Source organism: Micromesistius poutassou (genome assembly GCF_964030765.1).
Source record: "Micromesistius poutassou genome assembly, chromosome: 22".
Classification (NCBI taxonomy): Eukaryota; Metazoa; Chordata; class Actinopteri; order Gadiformes; family Gadidae; genus Micromesistius; species Micromesistius poutassou.
This window is the reverse complement of record NC_140292.1, coordinates 4,152,813-4,175,017: the sequence shown is the minus strand read 5'-3', so window position 1 is coordinate 4,175,017 and position 22,205 is coordinate 4,152,813. Positions and strand designations below refer to the sequence as shown.

General features: G+C 42.5%; 1 protein-coding gene across 1 annotated transcript in view; it reads right to left on the bottom strand.

The window, feature by feature from the left end:
• Positions 1 to 9,140: 9,140 nt before the first annotated feature.
• Positions 9,141 to 22,205, bottom strand: part of LOC311367530 (transmembrane protein 132D) — a gene marked incomplete at both ends in the record, with an annotated part of 32,822 nt that continues 19,757 nt past the window's right edge. Inside the window, 5 exons of the mRNA XM_084486361.1 lie at positions 9,141 to 10,622; positions 15,989 to 16,180; positions 18,326 to 18,439; positions 19,171 to 19,354; positions 21,239 to 21,447. Coding sequence (XP_084342487.1) covers positions 9,141 to 10,622; positions 15,989 to 16,180; positions 18,326 to 18,439; positions 19,171 to 19,354; positions 21,239 to 21,447 — 2,181 coding nt within the window. The remainder of the gene's footprint in view (positions 10,623 to 15,988; positions 16,181 to 18,325; positions 18,440 to 19,170; positions 19,355 to 21,238; positions 21,448 to 22,205) is intronic.

Genomic DNA, 22,205 nt, shown 5'->3' with positions numbered 1-22,205 from the left:
GCACAATCTCTCATGCTCATATTCGAAAAGAATGTACTTTTGACCCACAATCCATAGTCTGTGTAAATGGGGTAAATTAACACATTTTAAAAATCCACCCATGTAAATAATGTTGTGGCGTGAAAACTCAATAATTGTAGGTTAAGATTTGTGAACAGCAAATCATATTCACATCTATCACACAACTTTTTTTGGCACTATTTGTCCACAACTACGGAGAAATCCGTAGTTCAAATGTATCCACAAATAAGAAGCCTGGGTTCTTATAGACAATCAGAACATATGCTTGCGATATCCAATCAGCCAGAGCCATTTAGAGACTAGCAGCAGCACCCTGGTAAAGTTAAGTGTGTTGTGTTAGGAAATCCCTTACAAATAAATGGCATCTTGTTTGCAATAAATGCACCCTGCACTTATACATATATACATTGATTATTATCTATATTAGTAAATACAAGTATTATCTATATTCAAATTCAAGTTCATTGTTCACCTTTTGCTTTGCAAATGGCAGACATTTCTCCTTGACATGCATGTGCAGAAATCTGCTATTGAAAGGGTACATTCAATCCCATCCACACAGAACTCATTAAACCATATATATAAATCTATATATTTCTTGTTATCTTTTGCCTTTTTACTATGCACTTCTTGACTGCAATGAATTCATGAAGTCCATCTCTAAACATGAATAGCATCTCAACTAGTTGGTCTTTGCCCTTTCCTCTGTGTTATCCTTTCATATACTCTCCACCAAGTATGCATGGGGCTGCTCCAATAGTTAGAGAAAGGAGTGTGGATGTTCGCTTTCCCCACTGACACCAAGGAGAAAAAAACTGTTGGCTCAAAACAGGAGCAATCTAACTATGATCTAAGATCACATATATGTAATTAGGGTGTAATTACATGTGTCATTAAAATGACCTCATTTGTGAGGTTATCATAATCAAATACTCCATTTTAATTTTTCACTAAAAAAGACCACACCATTGGGAAAGGCTTGAGAAGTCCAGGGAGTTGAGACTCCTTAGGTGGAGGGTGAGTATCGTGCTGTCTCATTGCAGTGGGTCTGCAGGCTCCATTGAATCCCCCTGTGTTACTTGTGCTTAAAGAGTGAGAAAACGAGGAAAAAGGGGTTGGACACATCTATAAAGGCTTGGACCTTGGCTTGGGAGATGAGGTGTTGTCTTCATTCCCCGACTTAATTAATGGGATCAACAGTTTTTGCTGCCAATGTTCAACAAAGTATATCAAGTGGCATCAGTGATGTGATATGAAGTTGCATAAAGTTGGTGGTTGTCACTTATATACACTAACATAATTACCTACGTAATACAGTATTGGAATGCATGTTTACTATGATTACTTAAATAATACAGTAGTGTAATACCATAATACCTAGTATGTAGTATGATTCCCATTAAGCATAGTAGGCTATGATATATTTTTATATTGTATAATTTCAAAACGATCTATTGTTAACTTACCTTGTGTTTTCTATATCTCTCTCCCTTTGCCATCAATCCAAAATCAACTGAACTGGAACATAATGAAGACATAGACATAGACAATAGCTAAAACACAACAGAATAGCCTAAAAACACTCAACCCATAAGCTTGGTTTTTGTTTAGAAGCCTCAAATATGTACTCTAAATCCACATCAGCGATGGTTCAAAGAAATATCTCTTCCTTTTTATTGTGTACCGTTTCATTATCCCAGTGTATATCCTCAATCACACAATGCTATACTTAACTAACATATAAGCCTTTTTCTCTAATAACACACATTGGATGAAATGGCATTAAGAGAACGGGATTCATAGCTATAGGTCGGGGTATCTGTTACCCATTAAAGCTCCAATCAAATGCAGGTACACAAGTTTTAAGGGGTCAATTTAACATTTACATTTACATTTAGGGCATTTAGCAGACGCTTTTTATTAGTACATATGTCATAAGAAGTGAAACAATATATTGCCGTCGGTACAGTAAAGACGTTCATAGAACCAAGTGCAAGTACTAACAATCGCCAGGCTAACCCCATTCCCTGTATACAGCAGTGATAGCTAGCTACTGCAGATGCTACACAACTAAGTACATGCTACACAACATGCATACACAACACAATTAAGTACATGCTACACAATTAAATACAGTGAGTGAATACAACCTGCATTAAGTGTGTTCATCAAGTGCCAGGACGTACAACAAACAATAGTGCAACAGACAAATAAGGGACTGAAAGGCTATGTAGAGTCTAGGTGAACTCTGAACAGGTGGGTTTTGAGTCATTTGTGGAAGCTGGTGAGTGTCTCTGCGGTCCTGACATCAGCAGGGGGCTCGTTCCACCACTGTGGTCCCAAGATAGAGAAGAGTTGTGATTTAGCTGATCGACCTTTGGTTGCTCTTAGTGGTGGCGTTACCAGACGTCCAGCTGAGGTAGTTGAGTGAAGGGATCAAGCTGGGGTGTGTGGTTTTTAAGACCTTCCATCTCAAACACACTCTCTGCAAAGTGAAGTGTGCTATACAGAACTCATCACCACAACAGCCCCCACCTGCTTTGGTTCTGCTCTGTATCACATATAATCTAAACAAAGGGTAAAGATATCTGATGTGCCCCATGGGGGATTGTAGTCAAATGTTGGTATGCCCTTTTGTATTTTGTATCTGTGGGGATAATCCACTTACACGCCTTAATGCACAGGCTAATTTTATTCAGATCACACATCACAACCGTTCTAGTGTGCTGCAACTTCAATGGGTTGCTGAATCTATGGCTAAGGCTGATTGGATATCGCAAATGTATGTCCTGATTGGCCATAAGAAACCTGGCTTCTGATTGGTGGATACTAGATTTTTTCCTTCAAAGTCGTGGAAAAATGTATGTTAAATATATATATATAATATATATGTTAAAAAATAGGCAACAGAGGTTTCACAGCTGTAAGACATGACAATGGGCATTTGTGGCTATATATTCACAGATGTGAATATGATTTATGCATATAATTTTATCAGTGTATAATTTGTTTCCACGTCACAAAACGGTATATATGTGTGGGGAATTTTTTATTATGTAATATTGGCACTAAATTCACTCTTTACATGTAAAGACTATGATGAAAGTCCAAGTAAGAAATCAAAATATTTTAGCAAAATATGGTCAATGCTTTACCACACTTAATCTCCTCTTTCAAGGGACTCAGATGATTGGGATTCTACTCACATGCTGAAGATGGGCAGGGTTTAAGATATGATCATGTGTTGCAGCACTTTTCCATCATGCTTGATTAGGATTGCAGAGTTAATGATCAAATTCTGATTATTGAGTTGGTGGAGGCCTTACAATGAAGATGTGGTGGGTAAATGAGGTGTTGAGGACCACAACTGTTTTTTACAACTTTTAAGAGGTCTCTTCTTAATCATTTGCATACAAGCTGTTCCTCATGCTTGATTTTTTAATTAATTAATTTTTGTTTTGTGTGTTTATTTCTTTCTATTTTCTGTATCTATGTGTACATGAATGTGTACCCTAACTGTAACCGTTTATTGTCTAATAACTAATGGTTGGTATGGGGAGGATGTGAGGGAGAGCTTTTGTCTGTATGTTTGTCATGTATGTTTTTTTTTTTGTGAGGTCCCTTCGAAAACGAGATGGTTCATCTCAAGGGGTTTCCTCTGAATAAATTGAATTGAATTAGTGGAACAGAACAAATCCCTGTCGATTTTTGGTCTGTTCATTAAGTCTTAATGAACTGTCTTGCTCAGGTATGAAACGAAACGCAAGCACCTCAAATTATTAAAGAAACAAAGATAGAAAATAAAATTCACTACCAGGATGCCATTCTAGATGCAAAAGATTTTCCCAGAGTTTGTGTGAAGGGCCATGGACACAGCTGACACAGTTGAGCTGGGTTCAAGCGAAAGAAAACATCAATTATCCTGTCTTTAATGGAACCTACTGTTCCATTCAGGTAGAGGCACCTTAAGACACTCCCCTTAACATCTGGGTCCTGAGCTGAGAGGGTGGTTTTCCTGTTGTCAGTGCCAACACTGCTGTTTTTGTAGCTCTTAGAACACTTCTGTGAGCGTCTGTTGAGTCGTTGCCGCCTGGCCATTCACGAGAGAGAGAGAGAGAGAGAGAGAGAGAGAGAGAGAGAGAGAGAGAGAGAGAGAGAGAGAGAGAGAGAGAGAGAGAGAGAGAGAGAGAGAGAGAGAGAGAGAGAGAGAGAGAGAGAGAGAGAGAGAGAGAGAGAGAGAGAGAGAGAGAGAGAGATCTTAAATATTATACAATATATAATTCCATGTGACTTGATGTTCCATATAACATGGAGATTATATGAATCATATATACATACTGTATATATTAGAACTTATAAATGTGAAATTACTTAATAAAAATCCAAATGATATATATTACTGTATACTTGTGCTAATGAATAATGTCCAGAGCAATATTTGGTAGGGCATCTATGTGTTTTATTTCTGGTGAATTATTAGCTGGGTTTTTTTCCACACAGAATTGCACCAAAAACAGCTCTCAAGGGAACCAGTGACAGACGGTGTGTAATATAATATTGCAGTCACCGCCTGTCCCATATCAATGTATTTAGGCAACATGCTTAGCTAAATCCTTGCATCGTACAGTATCACTGAGTGCTGAGTCAAATGTTGTAATAGTATGAAGGAAAACAAATATATATATATATATATATATATATGTATATATATATATATATGTATATATATATATGTTTCTGTCTCTTTTCTGAATCTAAAGCTTCCGCTTCAGGTAACCTTGATACACAAAATTTGCATATTCAGATATCAAATATGAAACGTGAAGCTGAAAATACACAGCCCAGATTGTATCGACTGTAGCTAATTCTTGATTAGCTTCTTTCTGCCCTTTCTTTCTTTTTATCTTTCTTTCTCTCTTTCTGTATTGCTTCTCTATTTCTCTCGTTCTTTCTTCCCTTCCTACTTCCTTGCTTTCCGGTTGAACTCCCTCTCTTTCTGCTTCCTATGCTAATGTGTGGATGCTACAAACGGTTCAGGTGTAGCGAGGGGAGGGGGAGGCTGTGTGGTCCTTAATGAGTTGTTGCTACAGACGCTGCCCTCAGTCACCCTCTACTTCCGCTCGGATCGCTGCCATAACTCATCCACAGACTAGCCGGGTTTAGCCGTAAAGAGAATTACACAAAAAAACGTTTTCACCTCGGATGAAATGTCTTTAATGCTATATAGTCATATATTCATGGCAGTCTTTCATTCTCTCTCTATCGTGTTCTCCTCTTTCTCTCTCACGCACGCACGCACGCACGCACGCACGCACGCACGCACGCACGCACGCACGCACGCACGCACGCACGCACGCACGCACGCACGCACGCACGCACGCACGCACGCACACACTATCTCCCGTTATTAAGAGGAGAATAGATTAAGCAGGGAAGCGGCAGAATGTAAACGCCATTTCAAATGTAAAAAAAAGTATTTAATTAAACGCAATGAATTGTTGATAATAGTATTCATACACATCACAGGCACAACTATTGGTAAGTAGAACATATTATACACTAGAATGGGTAGAAGCCTCGCAATAGTCCTACTCATGCATACTTTCAACCAGTGGGTACCTTAGTCTGCAAAAAAAAACATTGAGTCTAGATCTGTTTGTCATCTCAGAATACATAACCTGTGGGAAAACAAATGAGTGTGGGAAGTGTTAGACCTCGTCCCTCTTGCGTAAATGGCCGTGTGCAACCGAGAGCGTTCTGCTAATGCACTAATCCCCCGATACAATGACCCCAATCCGTCTCAATCTGCCAATAGGCTGAAGCCACAATCAGACGTCTGCTGTAATGAAACCGAGAGGACTTCCCATCATCCGGTTGTTTTGAAACACCACATCACGCTTTTATTTTCATTTGGTGTAGCCCCACCTACATTATATACGGTACCGCCCATATAGATGTGGCCCCACCCACAAGGCTGTAGACCTGCCTACGGCTCAATTAAACCTGTGACATAATTTGCATACATCTATTACATTCCGACATTTCTTCATCTGCAAATCTGCTGAAATTAATTTATTGAAAAAAACAATCTTGAGACACTATCCCAACTAGCTAAACTGTGCAACATAAGACTCCCAACAGAAACGTTTCCTACTCTAACTAAGAGCTATTGTGTGTGGTAGCGCAAATTGATTGCGCAAGACAGAATGGATCCTGTTGCTTCGACACACTTAAAAGAGTGCAGGTACTTTAATGATGAGAATCCTATGCGTCTGTCGAACCCGTGCCTCACCACCTAGCTGTATATATCGCCGTATCTCATTCCCATCTATTTTGATTGATTCTTCCATGTATGGCTCTTTCTCTGACCGATAAAAGAAAGAAAATTAAGTTGTTCACACAAAGTATGGGACTGTTGTACAAGTTGAATGGTAGTACAATATTGTCTCCTCTTTCATCGTGCTCATGATGATAGACTTTTTCATGTGTGCTCATGTAATTCCTTCTTTGTATATAGAAAAATTCTGCAATCAAAGATGCCAGACCACGATTCACTGCAGAGAACGCTTTGAATCACTGCTTATCTCCCAGGCAAATTTTGTTTACACACACACACACAGAGAGAGAGAGAGAGAGAGAGAGAGAGAGAGAGAGAGAGAGCAAAATGTACTATGCCTGTTGGGAGATGACATTTTGGGGTTGGTTTATTAAAAAGCACTTTTATCGACATTCCAAATGAACCTGGATTGGAGAGTGTGTGCTGGGAGCAGGTAGGATGGGCGGTCGTGTTTGCTGACCTCACTTTTATTTTTTTATTACTGTGAAAGATCAGAGAATTTGAAGAGGGTTTTTTTTAAGACCGCTTGGTGTTTATGTGTTTCCTCGCAGACTGTCATTTTAAGAGTCGTGCACTGCGGTCCGTTAAGAACAACAGAAAAACAGACATGAGAACAGAGGAGGGAGACAAATGAGAGGTGGTCCAGTAATGAGACTCTCAGTCACCAAGTGCTAAGAATGGCCTTTATTACTCGGTTTGGTTTTTACTTTCTGCTTGTTTTTAATTTGATCTATCTCAGATGCTCAGACTTTTCTGTGTGTTTTCTATTTCAGGGAGGGATTGGCCTCTTGAATAAACGTGGGGTGAAAGTCACTTAACTCACTGTCAATAATGGTTTCAGTTCACATTTATTAATAAAAGATGATATCAATAGGCCTTGAATCCCTCCTCTATATAGACAGTTGAGTGATAGTCACAGGTTAGTGCATTGGAAAAGTGTACTTTCAGAACAATATACCGGCCTAAAAATTATAATCATCAAACTCGATTTGTCAGATAATAATCACAAAAAGCCTTAAAACCTACACTATTGACAATGGGTAATGGAGAATGTAATTAGATAAGTAATCTCTATACAACCAGGCCATTCAGTATCTTCTTTTATTGAAAGGATCTCATAGGAATAACACATAGAGGATTATAAAATACTGTTTCATAGACAAATCATAATCCATCTTCATTTACATATGAACATTGCAGTGCTTTTGTATAGATTACATTTTTAATAAAAACTCAAACTTTTCCCTCTAAGGAAGTCTGGACATTTCGGTAACTGCATTGCAGATTCTGCGAACATGTCCTTCTTCAAACCCTCTGTGGACTTTAAGTGGGAAAAGCATATTGTAAAGGTTACATACCCTTAAGGTATGTTCTGCAGAAGAATATCTCATATAACCAAGCACATAATTACTCAGTTCCTCCTCCACACTGCTCGTACTTACAGAATATATATTTCTACACAACAAAAGAACTGTACAATGTAAAACAAGGTTAATTAGCCTGGAGTCCAAACTTGAGTGTTACATTAATTTGTTATTTCTGCAATGTTCAATATAGTATATATATATAAACGGGTGATTAGTCAATGTTCAATGTGAGTAAAATAAGCAACTAAAAAAAGGAACAATTCCTTTATTTGTTATGTTTACTTCGAGCCAATCACAACAAGGTATATTCTGGGGCAAGAGGCTGAGGTGTGTGTGGAGGTGTTACCTTCAACAGAAAATAGAAGGTGTGAGAACTAGTGGACAGGTTGTGCCTTTTATTTGACTCATTAGAAGTGACCGAGCTGGGTCGTCCGTAACTCTGTTATGACATCACCATCGGGCCGCGAGGACGTTGTAGTGGTAATGACGCTACTTTTCGAAATGGACAAACCAGATTCCTGTTTTAGTTCTGAGTTTCTTGTCGACGGACCAGATGAGTTTATCTTTTTTTAGTTTCCTGTGGATTAGTGAGCGCAGAGTCCATCGTGAGTCCAGAGTGAGACACAGCCACACACACGGCCGGTTCCAGAGTGAGACACAGCCACACACACACACACACACACACACACACACACACACACACACACACACACACACACACACACACACACACACACACACACACACACACACACACACACGCGCACGGCCGGTTCCAGAGTGAGACACAGCCACACACACATGGCCTGTTCCAGAACATTCTTCATCATTCTGAGCTGAGCTGGTGGGGGTACAAAGGACATTACTATTTTATTTTATTTCTTCTGTAAAAGGTGTTATGTTTGATGGAGTGCAGCATGGCATTGTTCTTTCAATAATTTAGCAGGGATAAATAAATACTAATTTATATTTAAAACCGTTTTTGTTGATTTTATTAGCATAAGGGAAAGCTAGAACTAGAGTATGAGCTGTAGCAGGGGCGCTACGTATAGAAAGAAAACTATTTACAGCATCTGAATACAATAGTGGAGTTCTAGCCGTGGATATCGTATAAAGTTTAATATTTGGTTTGAATGATCTACTATGCATCTATTTGTATACAGCCCAAAACAATAGCATAGTTACAATCATCTCCCTTTCATTATGCACATAAATAAACTCTGAACCTCGCTTTCCTCAACTAAAAAACATCTCTAGTCTTTCATATATTCATATATTTATTCATAAACACACTTAAATCGGATCATCGCCGTGGCGATGCACGGCGGCAAAGCGTCTCTTCACATGAGTTCAGCCCACGCCCCCCTCTCTTATGATCCTACTCCCCGTGACCCTCGCATCCCACGTGCACACGCCTACTCAGGCGGCCCCATGGGGGTCACCACGGGCCAGGGAAGATCCGGCAGCAGCGCGTGGTGGTGGTGGTGGTGGGGCTCGACGGGGACTTGCTGGGCCAGCAGCTGCTGCTGCTGGTGCGCCCAGTTGAAGTCCACGCCGTTCTTCCTCAGCGCCGCCAAGTGTTTGATGTCCAGCGTGGTGAAGGTGGTGAACTGCACCTGGTTCCTCTTGCTGGTGGGCGAGTGCAGGGGCTCGTTGCGCTGGGGCCTGGCCAGCAGGGTGGCAGAGCGGCTCGCCATGGGGTCCGACGGTGGCTGACACTGGATCTGCTGCTGGGAGCTGGACCGGCAGCGTCCGAGCGTGGCCGTCCTCTGGGGGAAGGTGCTGCCCACCGAGGTCAGGGCACCGGACTGGGCGTCCATGGAGTGGGCGGAGTCCAGGGAGGGCCGGTGGGCCTCTCGCTTGAGCGTGCACACTTTGGCCGGCGGGCCCAGGATTTCGCCTCCCAAGGTGGTGGTCCCCAGCCACACCCAGTCGTGCTTGTGGTCCTTGGGGTCTCCCGTGGGCATGGGACCCGCCTGGATGGGGGTCTTGTGGCTGCGGAAGCACAGGTTGTAGGAGGCGCAGTTCACCAGGAAGGCCAGTATGGCGACGCACGAGACCCCCACTAGGGCAAACATCCCGATCTCCATGTCCGACATGGCTTTGAACGTTCGGATGATGTCGTTCTCAAACACCTTGGGCGTGGACTTGGACTTGGGCGTCTCTTTCTCGGGCTTGGGGTCTGCTTTAGGGCCGTCTTTCTTCGGGGGTGCGACGGGGTTGTCCAGCATGTTGCCGTAGCTCCTCCTCTGTCCGTCTCCCTCGCCCACCACGCCCATCGGGGCCTCCACCCCAGGTCTTGCGGTGGTGCTGCTGGGGATCGTTGTGACCGGGTTGCCCATGGTGGGGTTGGTGCTGGGGGTGGTGGTGGTGGTGGTGGTGGTGGTATCGGGAACAACAGTAGGGAACCTCGTGGGAGTCGTTCCGATCCAAATCTCCTGGGGTGGAAGCGTCGCTGTGTTCGAGGGGGTGGTGGAGGTCTGGCTCGGCATCAGCCATCTACTCCTGTCCCGGTCCGTAGGCGTGTCCTGCGACGTCGCCCACACCTCGGGCTCCTCCCCCTCCTCCTCCTCGTCCGGCCCCTCGTCGAAGCGGTCGTCGCCGCGGCCGGTGGCCCTCAGGTCGATCCTCAGGACGCCGGTGCCCACCGCCAGCTTGCTCTTCCTCTTGGACTTCTGGCACTCCTCGCAGATCCGCAGCTCCACCCGCACCAGGGCGCCGGGGCCCTTGGTGGGGGGCCCCTGCACCGCCACGAAGGTGGCATGGGAGGCACGGCGCACATAGACGGCCGCCTCGTCGGGCGTGGTCACGGCCAGGGAGTAAACTCCGCGGTCGAACAGTGCCAGCGGACTCACCGAGCCGTCGCTGAAGCGCACCCAGCAGCTGACTACCGCCTCCTGCACGGGGGAGGGCGGGGGGGGTGGTGGTGGGAGAGGGGGTGGTGGTGGGTGAGGAGGGTGGTAGTCGTGGGGGTGGTTTGTGAGGGTGGTGGGGGTTTAAAGAGGGATCGAGAAAGAAGTGATGAGGGAGGTTAATAAAAAAGAAAAGGTAGGGCGGACATATGGGCAACAGAGCAAGCAGTACACAAATATGAGATAGGATGAAAGATCAACACACACACTACTAAACCGTGCAATTGACAAAAGTTGGTCATTTTCGTCAGGACAGGAAGTCAACGCATCAATGTATCTATATGGATGATAATGTATCTATCTGTATATCTATATCTATCTATATGTATTATCTGTACAGATGATTATGTATCTGTATAGATGATTGTGAATCTGTTAAGATGATTATGTATCTGTATTGATTATTTAGTATCTGTATTGATTATTTAGTATCTGTACAGACGACTTCAGCATGAAAACATCCTGGGTGCAGAGAGTCACCGGTTAGGATGTCAACGGTTGTGTTAGCCCGTTCTCTTCTTACTGACTGCCTTCGATGGGTTTCATTCTTTCATTTTGGAACCAGGCTGTGTGGATGAGGGCTGGTTCAAGCGGCCTCATCTGGCCCCAGTCAGGCTGATGAGACTCGGGGCAGGGTGAGGCTGTAGACTTGCGGTGCATTCGGTGAACAAGGCGCACAGGATAAACAAGCCATCACCACACAAGGTGTTTTTTTTCCCATGTGCCTTGTTCACTAGCCCCATCAAAGCAGTCATTACCCACACAAACTCCATGCAGGCACAATCGTATCAGATTTTAATTGTATTATTTTAAAACAAGTGGGTAAAATTATAGATAAATGCTAAGGAATGAAAAGTGCATCCCGTTATTTTATTTAAGAAATATTGCATGCGAAGGAGTGCTGTAAAACTGAATATCAGCACGGCTGTGATTGGTTGTAGGTACCAGGAAGCAGGCCGAGTGCTGAAGACACTCACAGACATACTGATATTCAGTATAGAAGCAACACCTTGGGTGGGATATCTCATTAATACAACAGCTCTACATGCGTTATTTAAAAGTGAACAGTCATAAAAGTGTTTTTTTTAATTTTGTATTATTTATTTGCCACCGCAAACAGTTCCGCAACTGGACTGTTTCCAAAAAAACAAACATTTTTCCTTCACACTAGCTTGCTACCTTATCTTCAGGCCAGCTACTTTGTATCATGTACATTTATTAATATGTTCCCATTTATTGTGCAACCCGTAAAATAGGGGTCTGTTCACCGTCGCTTTGGTGGAACGTGTGATTCAGGTGAGCTTACAGCTTACGACCATTAATGTAGGCTAATTAACACCTGTAAAGCGCAATGATGAGTGTCTATTAAAAAAAAACAGTGCAGTTATATTCTATTTCAGCACACATGCAATGCATCTTGTCCAATCAAATTACTTGGTCGGAACAAACTGTTGTATGAATAATTGTATAATGTTTGGACTACATGATAAATATCCCAGAGCGCTAAGCTAACAAATAGCACTGAGTGCTATGCTAACAAATGCATGATAAATATCCCAGAGCGCGAAGCTAACAAGTAGCCCTGCTAGCTATGCTATCAATGTTCCTGCAGACAAATAGTCAAACGGTGGACGGCACACCTCTGCACACTGTGGGTTTCTGTGAATCACAGTAAACCCACAGTGTGCAGAGGTGTCAGGCTGCTGTCTACAAGGTAATTACCATCCCCCATCATGTGCATTGAGCCCGGTAAAACGGCAGATGCACAAGCATGGATATAACACACTAAAGTTTAACAGGTGTGTGGCCCCCCACCAGCAGAGAGGCTTCCCCTGCCTTCTGCTGGAGTTATGCAGCCTTCAAATGCTTGGCAGTTTTTCTCCGGGATTTCATCATATACTGAAATATCACCCAACATAAAGTACACAAGATGTTGGTTTCATGAAGTTATGAAGAAAGTAAAGAAGGTAATGTATTTTGTAAGCAACCAAATGTAATATGTGACTCACATGGGAATGTGATTAACTTCCAACTTGCTAATTTTGAATATATTTATATTTTTAAACGCAATAATACAATAAAATAACCCATTTCTTTCATGTGTGAGCATGTCTGCAGAATTCTCCCCGAAAAAAAAGTGCCATTGCATTATTTCCACTGCTGACTCCACCTCTGATGAAATTACTTTCGTATTTTAATTTGCATATGGAGTTCACCCTATTTTCCAGAAAGTTTTCCCTCCTCCGAATCCCCTCCGCAGTTGACAGACAAATTCCTCCAGCAGCGTGTTTGGAGGTTAACTGCGACGCGCACAGGACTGCCAGTTACCAGCCCCCCCCACCCCCCCTCATGACACCCCCACCACGAGAGTAACGGTATCAAAGACCCACCCTGAATACGTCTACTTCCTGTTTTGACAGGATGCATACGCCCGTTCCCTTCCATTACCCATGTTGTGAGTCTGTGTCAACGGGCTACCTATTCCGATTTGAAATGTTCCCGTGAACAGTTTGTTTGATTTGCCGTATCCCGAACATTTACGCACCATCCTGTGGTGGAGTTATGTGTTCCCTAAACCGCCGATCCTGACAGGTGTCTCCAGCTCTAAGCCCTTGCTAAGGAACAGCGGCTGCCTGCCTATTCATGAAGCATGATAACTAACAAGCTAGTTTTAATTAACTGCATCAGCTGCTCTTGAACAAACAAGTGGCAGTGCCCTTACGAATATTAAACACAGAGGAATGGGTTGTTATAGCTGACAGAAATCCCACACACTAACCGACTACAAATACATATTAGTGACCCTTTGTAAAGATTAGGATTCTCCATTGATCAACCCAAGTATGGCCACAACCTAAATTAACTGTGTGGGGGTGCAGTATTAGTCTGAATAGCTGAATCTGAATCTTAATAGTCATCTATCTACTAAGACTTTTTGCTTAACAACTTGGATAATCCCCCCAAAAATATGAAAGAACTCCACCAATATATGAACTTTCCATTTAGCCAGGATGTCTTTTTCTCTTTCTTTAGTAGATATAGAGGGGACTATATAATATATAATTATACAGTTAATGTATGCAACAGCGATAGAAAATATAGTGTTGCAACTTTCTGATCAGTTTCATAGCTATTTATCAAAGATGAAATTTAAGTGTTCATGAGTTGGGCTTACATTTTATTAAAATGTAATTGTTTGCTGGCAAATAATTTATTTTAACAAAGATAAATGAACCATGTATGGTACAGAGGAAGAAAATACCAAACTTTGTACCAGGGGGTATCATCAATCATAAGCAACAAAACTGTACTTACAAAGTTTGAGAAATGCACCCTAAAAAAAAAGGAATTGAGTTTAATCTAAGACAAAAATGAACCAAGCTTGGCTTTCCTCCGAGATAAGAAATTGAAAAGGCCATGCAGAGAATGACTAGGAAGCAAACCGAAATCCGAGGTAAGAATTTAGTTCAGAGTTCCTTCTCTTTGGGTATCATATTTGGTTTGGCAATCTTCCTTTAATGAATACAAAAGTTATTCATAAATCAGTTGTTCTGCTTCTGTGTGATAACTTCAACAAGTTTGTCAAACTCCAGCCTCGATCTCATTGGTTTGCTTCTTAATAACACTGAGTGGTCCCAATTACCAATAAATATAAACACCTCTTCGTAACAATCTTCTGTATTCTATCTTGTATTATATTCATCTTGTATAAGATGCGGCTGCTGGTCTTTCAAAGAGGGGAAGCTCATTTTCATTTTTTATGCCTACATCATATAAATTGTCAATTTATTTATATGTAAAGTCTGCTCTCTGTTCCTTTTCAAGGAAATGCTCTGTGACCCTGTCATACCAACTAGCTGTCTTTTCCAGTGACTTGACCAATGTCCTCTCAATGGCCAGCAGAGCTAGGCTGCTTAAACTGCCTTGGCCCATTGTATTATGGGTGTAGGACTTGAGCCGCTTTAAACAGGAGAAGCTACTTTCACACACACAAACACCTGCAGATGTAGCTCCAATTGTTGTCACTAATGAACAGTTTGTAAAGCTGAGGCATTGCATTGTCCAACTATGTCTTTAAGGAACACCAAGAAATCACACAGCTTTCCCCTGTCACCCTGCAAGTCCTGATCTGAATACAGGACTTGAAGTTCAGACCTCAGGCTCCCTGAATCAAAGTGATGGCCAACTACCAAAACGATATTAAACTCAAACAAGGAAATGTGGGAATTCTATTAAACTGAAACAAGGAATTGTGTGTATAAGTGTATGAAATGTACGATAAAAATTGTCTAGCAATTTCGACAAACAAATACTAGTAATAGGTTGCAGTTTGTCTTTCGACTCGCTTGCAAAATGAGTTGAAATGACTGAGGACTAAAGAGAGCTCCGGTGACGTTTTATAGTTCAAAATCGCTGTCAATCAAACGGCAACTCAGTCTTTCGCAGACCCTCCAATCATCACGCAGAAGCCCAGCGTCCATGCCAGCCCACTCCTCCATTCACCCCCAGAGACGCTGAGCGTCCGTGGGAGCGACATAATCGCAGCATTATCCAATGACTGTCTTTCAACGCACTAAAAAAAAAGTTCTATGCAGCCCCATTGAAGTGGATGGACGCTGAGCTTCAGCAGGCAAATGCACTGTGACACTACGGGAATGAATGAGAAGGAAATCGAGTCAGTCGACCTGCGATAAGCAGCTGATTCTGAAGGAACTCGTCTTTGAGATGGACGTGTTTTAACGCATTTTTTATTAAATGAAATGTTAACACAGCAGTATATATTTGACCATTTATTTTTTAAAATTTTAGGGGAAGCTGAGCTTCCCTTGCAGTCATAGAGAAATCGCAACTGATAAGATGATATATTTTGTTCACTTAAAATCAGAACAACTGCTGCAGGGATCCTTTGGCCAGTAATGGGCGCCTTGCTGTGTTTCCCTCTGAAATCAATCCCTTTCAAATTGAAGCAGTCATAATCCTAATCACAACTGTGTTGAGAGGTATGTCGATTATGGTAAATGTCAATATCTTTCTATTTTTATGCATTATTTTGTTTTGCTTAATTTCTTCCACTTATAATAATAATGAACTCTTTAATTCCCTTCACTCTCTTGTGCTTGACTAATTAAAACCATGAACAACAATGTACCCGTTTGACATCCATCCAAATGCATTCACTTACCCCTGTTTAGGGATGTAGATGGACTCTAGTAAAATCTACCTATCAGCATCACATGTATGTTATGTATGGTATGTATATATGTATGTATGTATGTATGTGAGGCAGAGAGAGAGAAAGAGAGAGAGACAGAGAGAGAGCGAGAGACCAAGCAACGACCTGGGCTGCCTACCTGTTTGAGCTGTGTGATGACATCCTGTGTGGTGGCCGTGGCGACGATGGCCCGGTTGCTCCCGGGGCTGAGCTGGAGGGAGAGGGAGAGCCCAGACACCAGCTGCACCCCCAGCTCTGTCACACTGACTTTATCATCCACCACCCTGATGCTCCGCTCAGCCAGCACTGACGAGGACAGAGGGGAGAGCACCTGCAGAAACACACACACACACACACACACACACACACACACACACACACACACACACACACACACACACACACACACACACACACAGTGAAAAGGCAGTCCTCCTTTTCACGTATACATCTGCTACCCACGACATTTAACTGATCAACACACACACACGCATTCACACATCTGGTAATGACACACAGTGCCGGCAACCGTGTCTTGTCATTAAAATATTAATGATCACATCCTACAAAACTTTTGTAACTCATCTACACATATCCTAGCAATCGGTTAGGTACCAGCCGATCTGCTCCATAACCCATTCTCTGCCATTAATCCATACATTTTGCACGACATAAACAAACACTGACAGTCCTCACTCACTTCCTGAGGGGTATTCCATCAAAGTCGCTAACGATAGCGGCGCTTAGTTGATTAAGACCGGTTAGAACTAGCTTCAACTTCCACTTGAGGCTTAAGCCGTTCCATCAACGCAGTTCAGCCGCTGCTAACGTTATCCTGGATTACGCGCGTTCACAAGATATGTAACCAGCCCATAACCGTGAATGTCGAATCATGGATCATATGTCCGAAAAGGACCGAGCGGGATCTTTTCCAGCGGCGAACAGAAGCTGCTTGTGGAGGTCTATGAGGAGTACAAGCACATAATAACTAAAAAAGGGAACACCGTAACCATTAATAGAAACAGGGAGGCTGCCTGGCACAAAAATCGGTGACCTGTTGAATGCATAAGTAGTATTAAGCATATTTTAACATATTTTAACATTTTAATTGAATGTTGACCATGGATTTGAAAGCAGGGAGATAGTCTCGAGTTAACGTGTCGGACTTGCACCCGGTCGTCCAAGGTTCAAGCCCCACGTAATTAGTAATATAGGAAGGATTACTAGAGAAATCAAAGAACTTTTCATGCCATTTATTTTCCATTTCTTTGAATATTCTTAATTAGGGAATTAATAAAATTAATAAAGGGAATTACAAAATGAAGCCAACGCCAAGAATACTATGAAATACTCTGGACGCGAACTCGCGTCGTGCGCATCACAGGGCAAGTGCTAGACCATTCACCCAGCCGCTGATTCCTGATTATGTGATAATACATAGATTTGTGTAAAAATGTGTTGGAAAAAATAGCCACAGTAACAATAGATAGCAATTCATTGAATTATTTCATTTGCATCATTTAATCTTAGACCCTTAGTGAAAATATACGCTGTTTGTACTTCCTATATGTACATTTATGATAAAATTGTGAGGACTAGGCTTGGCGGAAACTTCTGATGGTACAATTGTTGCTGACAGATGGATTTCTCTGAAACACTGCTCAAGTTAGCCTGACGGTTAACCTGCTCCCGACCAGGTTAGTTTGGTCGGATAAATTGCCATGGTTACTTAGCGGAGATTCCCTTAAGTCACGTTCATGAAACGCAACTCTAGCTGAAATAAGCCCGGCTTTGTGCTTAGCCTGGTTGATGGAATACCCCTCTGGTCCCCTCAAGCATTTCCAATCCCAGGCAACCCGAGCACCTGGAATCACTTAATTGCCTGATTGGGATGCAGGAAGATGACGGTTGTAAGAGGGGGGATTGATAGTGCTATGTGGTAATTATTATAATATTTTCATAGTAATGTACATAATCATCATTTGAGATATGATTAGACGAGCAAGGAGTGGTGTGTACAAACTTTTGTCAATGTTGTTAAGATGAATGTAGCATTGTACATGGACCCCTATGCACCTCTATGCTAATGGTATCTCCCAATGAAGTTAATTGAATGGCTTTATTTAAGCCCTGTGTTCTTGCCTGCAAGGGGAACCGGGTGAATCGCTTGTTGTGAGGTGGTGTATGTATCATGATGCTTTCTTGTGACCTAGGAATAGTGAACAACCCTCGAGTTGATTTTTGTTTTGAGGCTCATCACCACACACACACACACACACACACACACACACACACACACACACACACACACACACACACACACACACACACACACACACACACACAGTTTCCTTGAACCCGTGTAGTGGTGGCACTTGGTATTTGTATAAATCCTGGTATTGGCTTTAGTATTGATCTTGTTCTTGGTATTAGTATTGATCTTGGTATCGGCATCAGCAGAGCGTTGTGGTCTGACCTGCAGGGTGGTGGTGCCCACGGCTCGTCCCTGCAGCAGAACTCCACCCTGCAGCCGAGCTACGTCAGGGTCCAGCACCTTCAGAGAGGGCCGCACGAGGCTGCTCACATCCACCTGACACGGGACACATACACACACCCTCAGCTCAATGAAAACGATGAGGTCCCAATGAGATCCACTGCAAGCTTGGAATAAGGTGCTATAAAATGTGTTGTTGGCGAGACAGAGGCACTTCCACGCACGCTTTGGACGGGGCGATAACCGTTTCACTTACATGGGTTTAGTTGGGAGAGGAGAGAGAGAGAAGGGCTTCTGATAGACGCTTATCCGTTTCAGTTACATGTTTTGGGATATTGCTTTGTACCATTGTACTTCAGAATACTATAACGCTGCAATTAATTTCCCTCTCTCAGCCTATTATGTGAGATGGAATTAAGTAGGTGTGGATGAGGCTTGACTTACAAGGGAAGTAAATCACTCTTAATCTCTCTTGCAAGTTGTGTTTGGTAAAAAGCTTCTGCTTGATTAAAACATGCAAATGTAATATTGTGGCAAGAAGGTGGTGGTAATATTGTGGTTATAATAAAGTAACCAACTAGCTTACCTTACAATCAAACTAAACATTGAAACCGCAGAGAAAATGAATCGACAAACAACAGTTCTCCTTATCACGTGTCTTCCTAATTGTGTTTTATCTAAAACATAACAAAAGCATACTTAGTGCTGGGAAATGTGAGTCAAAGATCTCCAGGAACCAGAGATCTGACCACATATCCGGACACAGGGTTTGCATTCGAGGAGATTGCATCAGATCTCATCCCTGGTTCTAGATCCTGGAGCTTTACCTGCCAGTCCGGTGCTAGAAAGTACTCCAGGGGGGTCCCTCCAGATCCAGGGTCCAGGACGGCCGGGGAGGCGGACGACTGGGCCGTGAAGGGCGTCAGCACCCTCACGACAGAGTGCTGGTAATGCAGCATGCAGCCCCGGCCCTTCCTCATGTCCTCCTCTTCCTCGCTGTCCTGTGTCGACCTGACACACACACACACACACACACATTCGCACGCACGCACGCACGCAAAAATAAAGGAATGTGAATAATGTCGGACATAAATTATACGGGTCTTTAAAATGATTAAGATAATAATGAGGATGATGATAATGATAATCATGATGGATAAGAGTGACATAAGTCAATGACTACAATACATTTCAGGAATGTGATTACATTAATGAAAATGGGCCTTTGGAATAAGAAAGGTACCTGACAAATAAAAAGATAAAAGATGAGAACAATATAATATGATATATAGGAAGACAAAGAACAGCCCATAAAAGAGGAAAGTCTACAAAAGCAAGCCGACGGTGGCCTTTAAGACATGAGCGATGATAATGATGTTCATTAATTTGATAGCGGTGGTGGTTATGACAGTGATGGTGATGATTGTTGCAACGCTTATCATCAAGATTAATCTGATGGTTGTGATAATAATGGTAATGAGTAATTACATTTTAGATGCTTAGATTGAGTTCCCTCAATATTCTTGCAGGCACAGTCGGCTACACACACACGCATACGGACACACACACACACACACACACACACACACACACACACACACACACACACACACACACACACACACACACACACACACACACACACACACACAACCATCCATCATATCAAGTACAAAGCGTGCCCTGACATCAAACGTTGCATTTGATTTGACTGTCTAAAAATTATTTCCTGGTCATTTCTGTTAATACATAAAAACCTGACAGTTATGAGCTTTATCGCCGACGGCAACGATGCTGTCTCGACAGTGCCCTTTGAAAGAGAACAGAAACACACTAACGGAAACACACTAATGTAGCAAATACAAATGTGATTAAGTGTTCATGACCGACAATACACGCTTACACCGTCCTTTTTAATATACATTAGGACCTGAAATCCTGTTAATCTGCAGGGATTTCCTGTTTCTCTGTCCACATTCAGAGCACCGTTAGTTTATATGAATAAACTATTTCCTGGGGGGGGGGGGTTCCTCCCTGGTGGGCCGTATTTAAAACTATAAAGTAATATTCATGCTCGGTTTGAGTTAGTTTCGTGTAGCTTTATGTCTCAGACTGTAAGATAGGGATTGCACGTTTTTTACATCCCACGGGCTGTCGTGCAGTATCTGACAGGCACTTTTCAAAGATAAAGACATTTATCTTGGAGAAAAATACGGAATGTAGGGAATCTTGCAATAAACTCTGAAAGATGTTCAACCCCTTTTTCGTATCATAATGTCAACGCTTTTTCAGTACATAGGTTCTTCTTCACATGCTCCTTTCTCGCTGAAAAGTTTAACCGATTTTTTGAAAGTCCCCATAATGAAGAAAGTTTGAGGAAGATTCTAGATTTCAGTTTATAATTAGATCTATAGGTCAAACGGATTAAAGGCCAAAGAAGACCAAATAAGCAACATAACGTGTAGTGGTCTAATTAAGACAACCGACGACGTCTGAAATACACAGACAAATCCACAAAAACATAATTATCAACACATAGTTTACAAAGGAAGGAGGATGTGATTGAAACGTCATTAAAATAGTAGCTGAAATACTTGGCAAGAGGCCATGGAGGAGCCTGGAGAATGATATTCTCATGTCTCGTTAAACAGAAATACACACTGAACCTTTTCAAAACATTTTTCCGCAGACATTGCTCAGGGAACCGTGTCTGAGTGTCACGGATTGTTTTGACGCATGTACCTTTGTTTAATAGACATCAAATAAGAAGGCAATTAACTGTGTTGTGCATAGTCTGCACAACACCCGACTCTTTTTAAGCTGTTATGACTAGGAACCTGTGACTTGTTTGTTGCTTGGGAAAATCCAATTGAGCTGACACCTGTCCTCCTTCACCTGCGGTTGCCGGTGGTGATGGGGACCCTCCAGCCTTTGATCTGGCTGAGCTCGGGGTCTGATAGGTCGATGAGGAGCGGGAGGCGGGGCATCCACACGCTCATCTCCAGCTGGGCGCTCAGGAAGCTGTAGGTGAAGTTCACCGTCACTCTGCTCCGCCCTCTCGTCTCCTTGCCGTTCACGTACACATAGTCACAGCGCTCAGACACCTGCGAGAGAGAGAGAGAGAGAGAGAGAGAGAGAGAGAGAGAGAGAGAGAGAGAGAGAGAGAGAGAGAGAGAGAGAGAGAGAGAGAGAGAGAGAGAGAGAGAGAGAGAGAGAGAGAGAGAGAGAGAGAGATTGTATTCTAAGCTAATTGTAAGCTAGCTAAGTTACAGGGGGAAAAAGTTTCAATTATTAATAATAACAAACATTTCTCTGACCATAGTGTTTGGTAAATATATCCCCAACAAAGTGGCTGTACCTGTTTTATGGTTTTAATATAAGAGTAAATCATTGTGCAGGGTGGACTGGACCAAGTGAGAATAATACACATTGTTGCAATGTGGCTTCGACTTTGTTTTATTTGTATTTGTTTATGAACTCGGGTGAAGCTCTCTGATTGGGTGGTCCAAGCTTATTGTATTGAAGTTACTGCAAACACACATGATGGACGGCCCAATTCATCTTTTTCTCCGAGCTTTTACCAGCTAAAGATTAACGAGGATTTACTTCAAGGCCACAATGAACTCATCACCGGGGGATGCGGCGGGGTTCCTCAACAACAAGGCACTTAGTTGCAATGTCTACATTTCTGAGAGGAAAAAACAAGATGCATTTCTCCAATATGACACCAATGAAACCCACAGCCCATTTGAGAACATTAAGAGCCAGGGACAGTCTACCAATATATAGATAGTGTGGAAAGATGCATGCCTCTTCTGCAACTGAAGTCAGGAGATAGCTGATGTTTCCTCTTTCCGCTAAA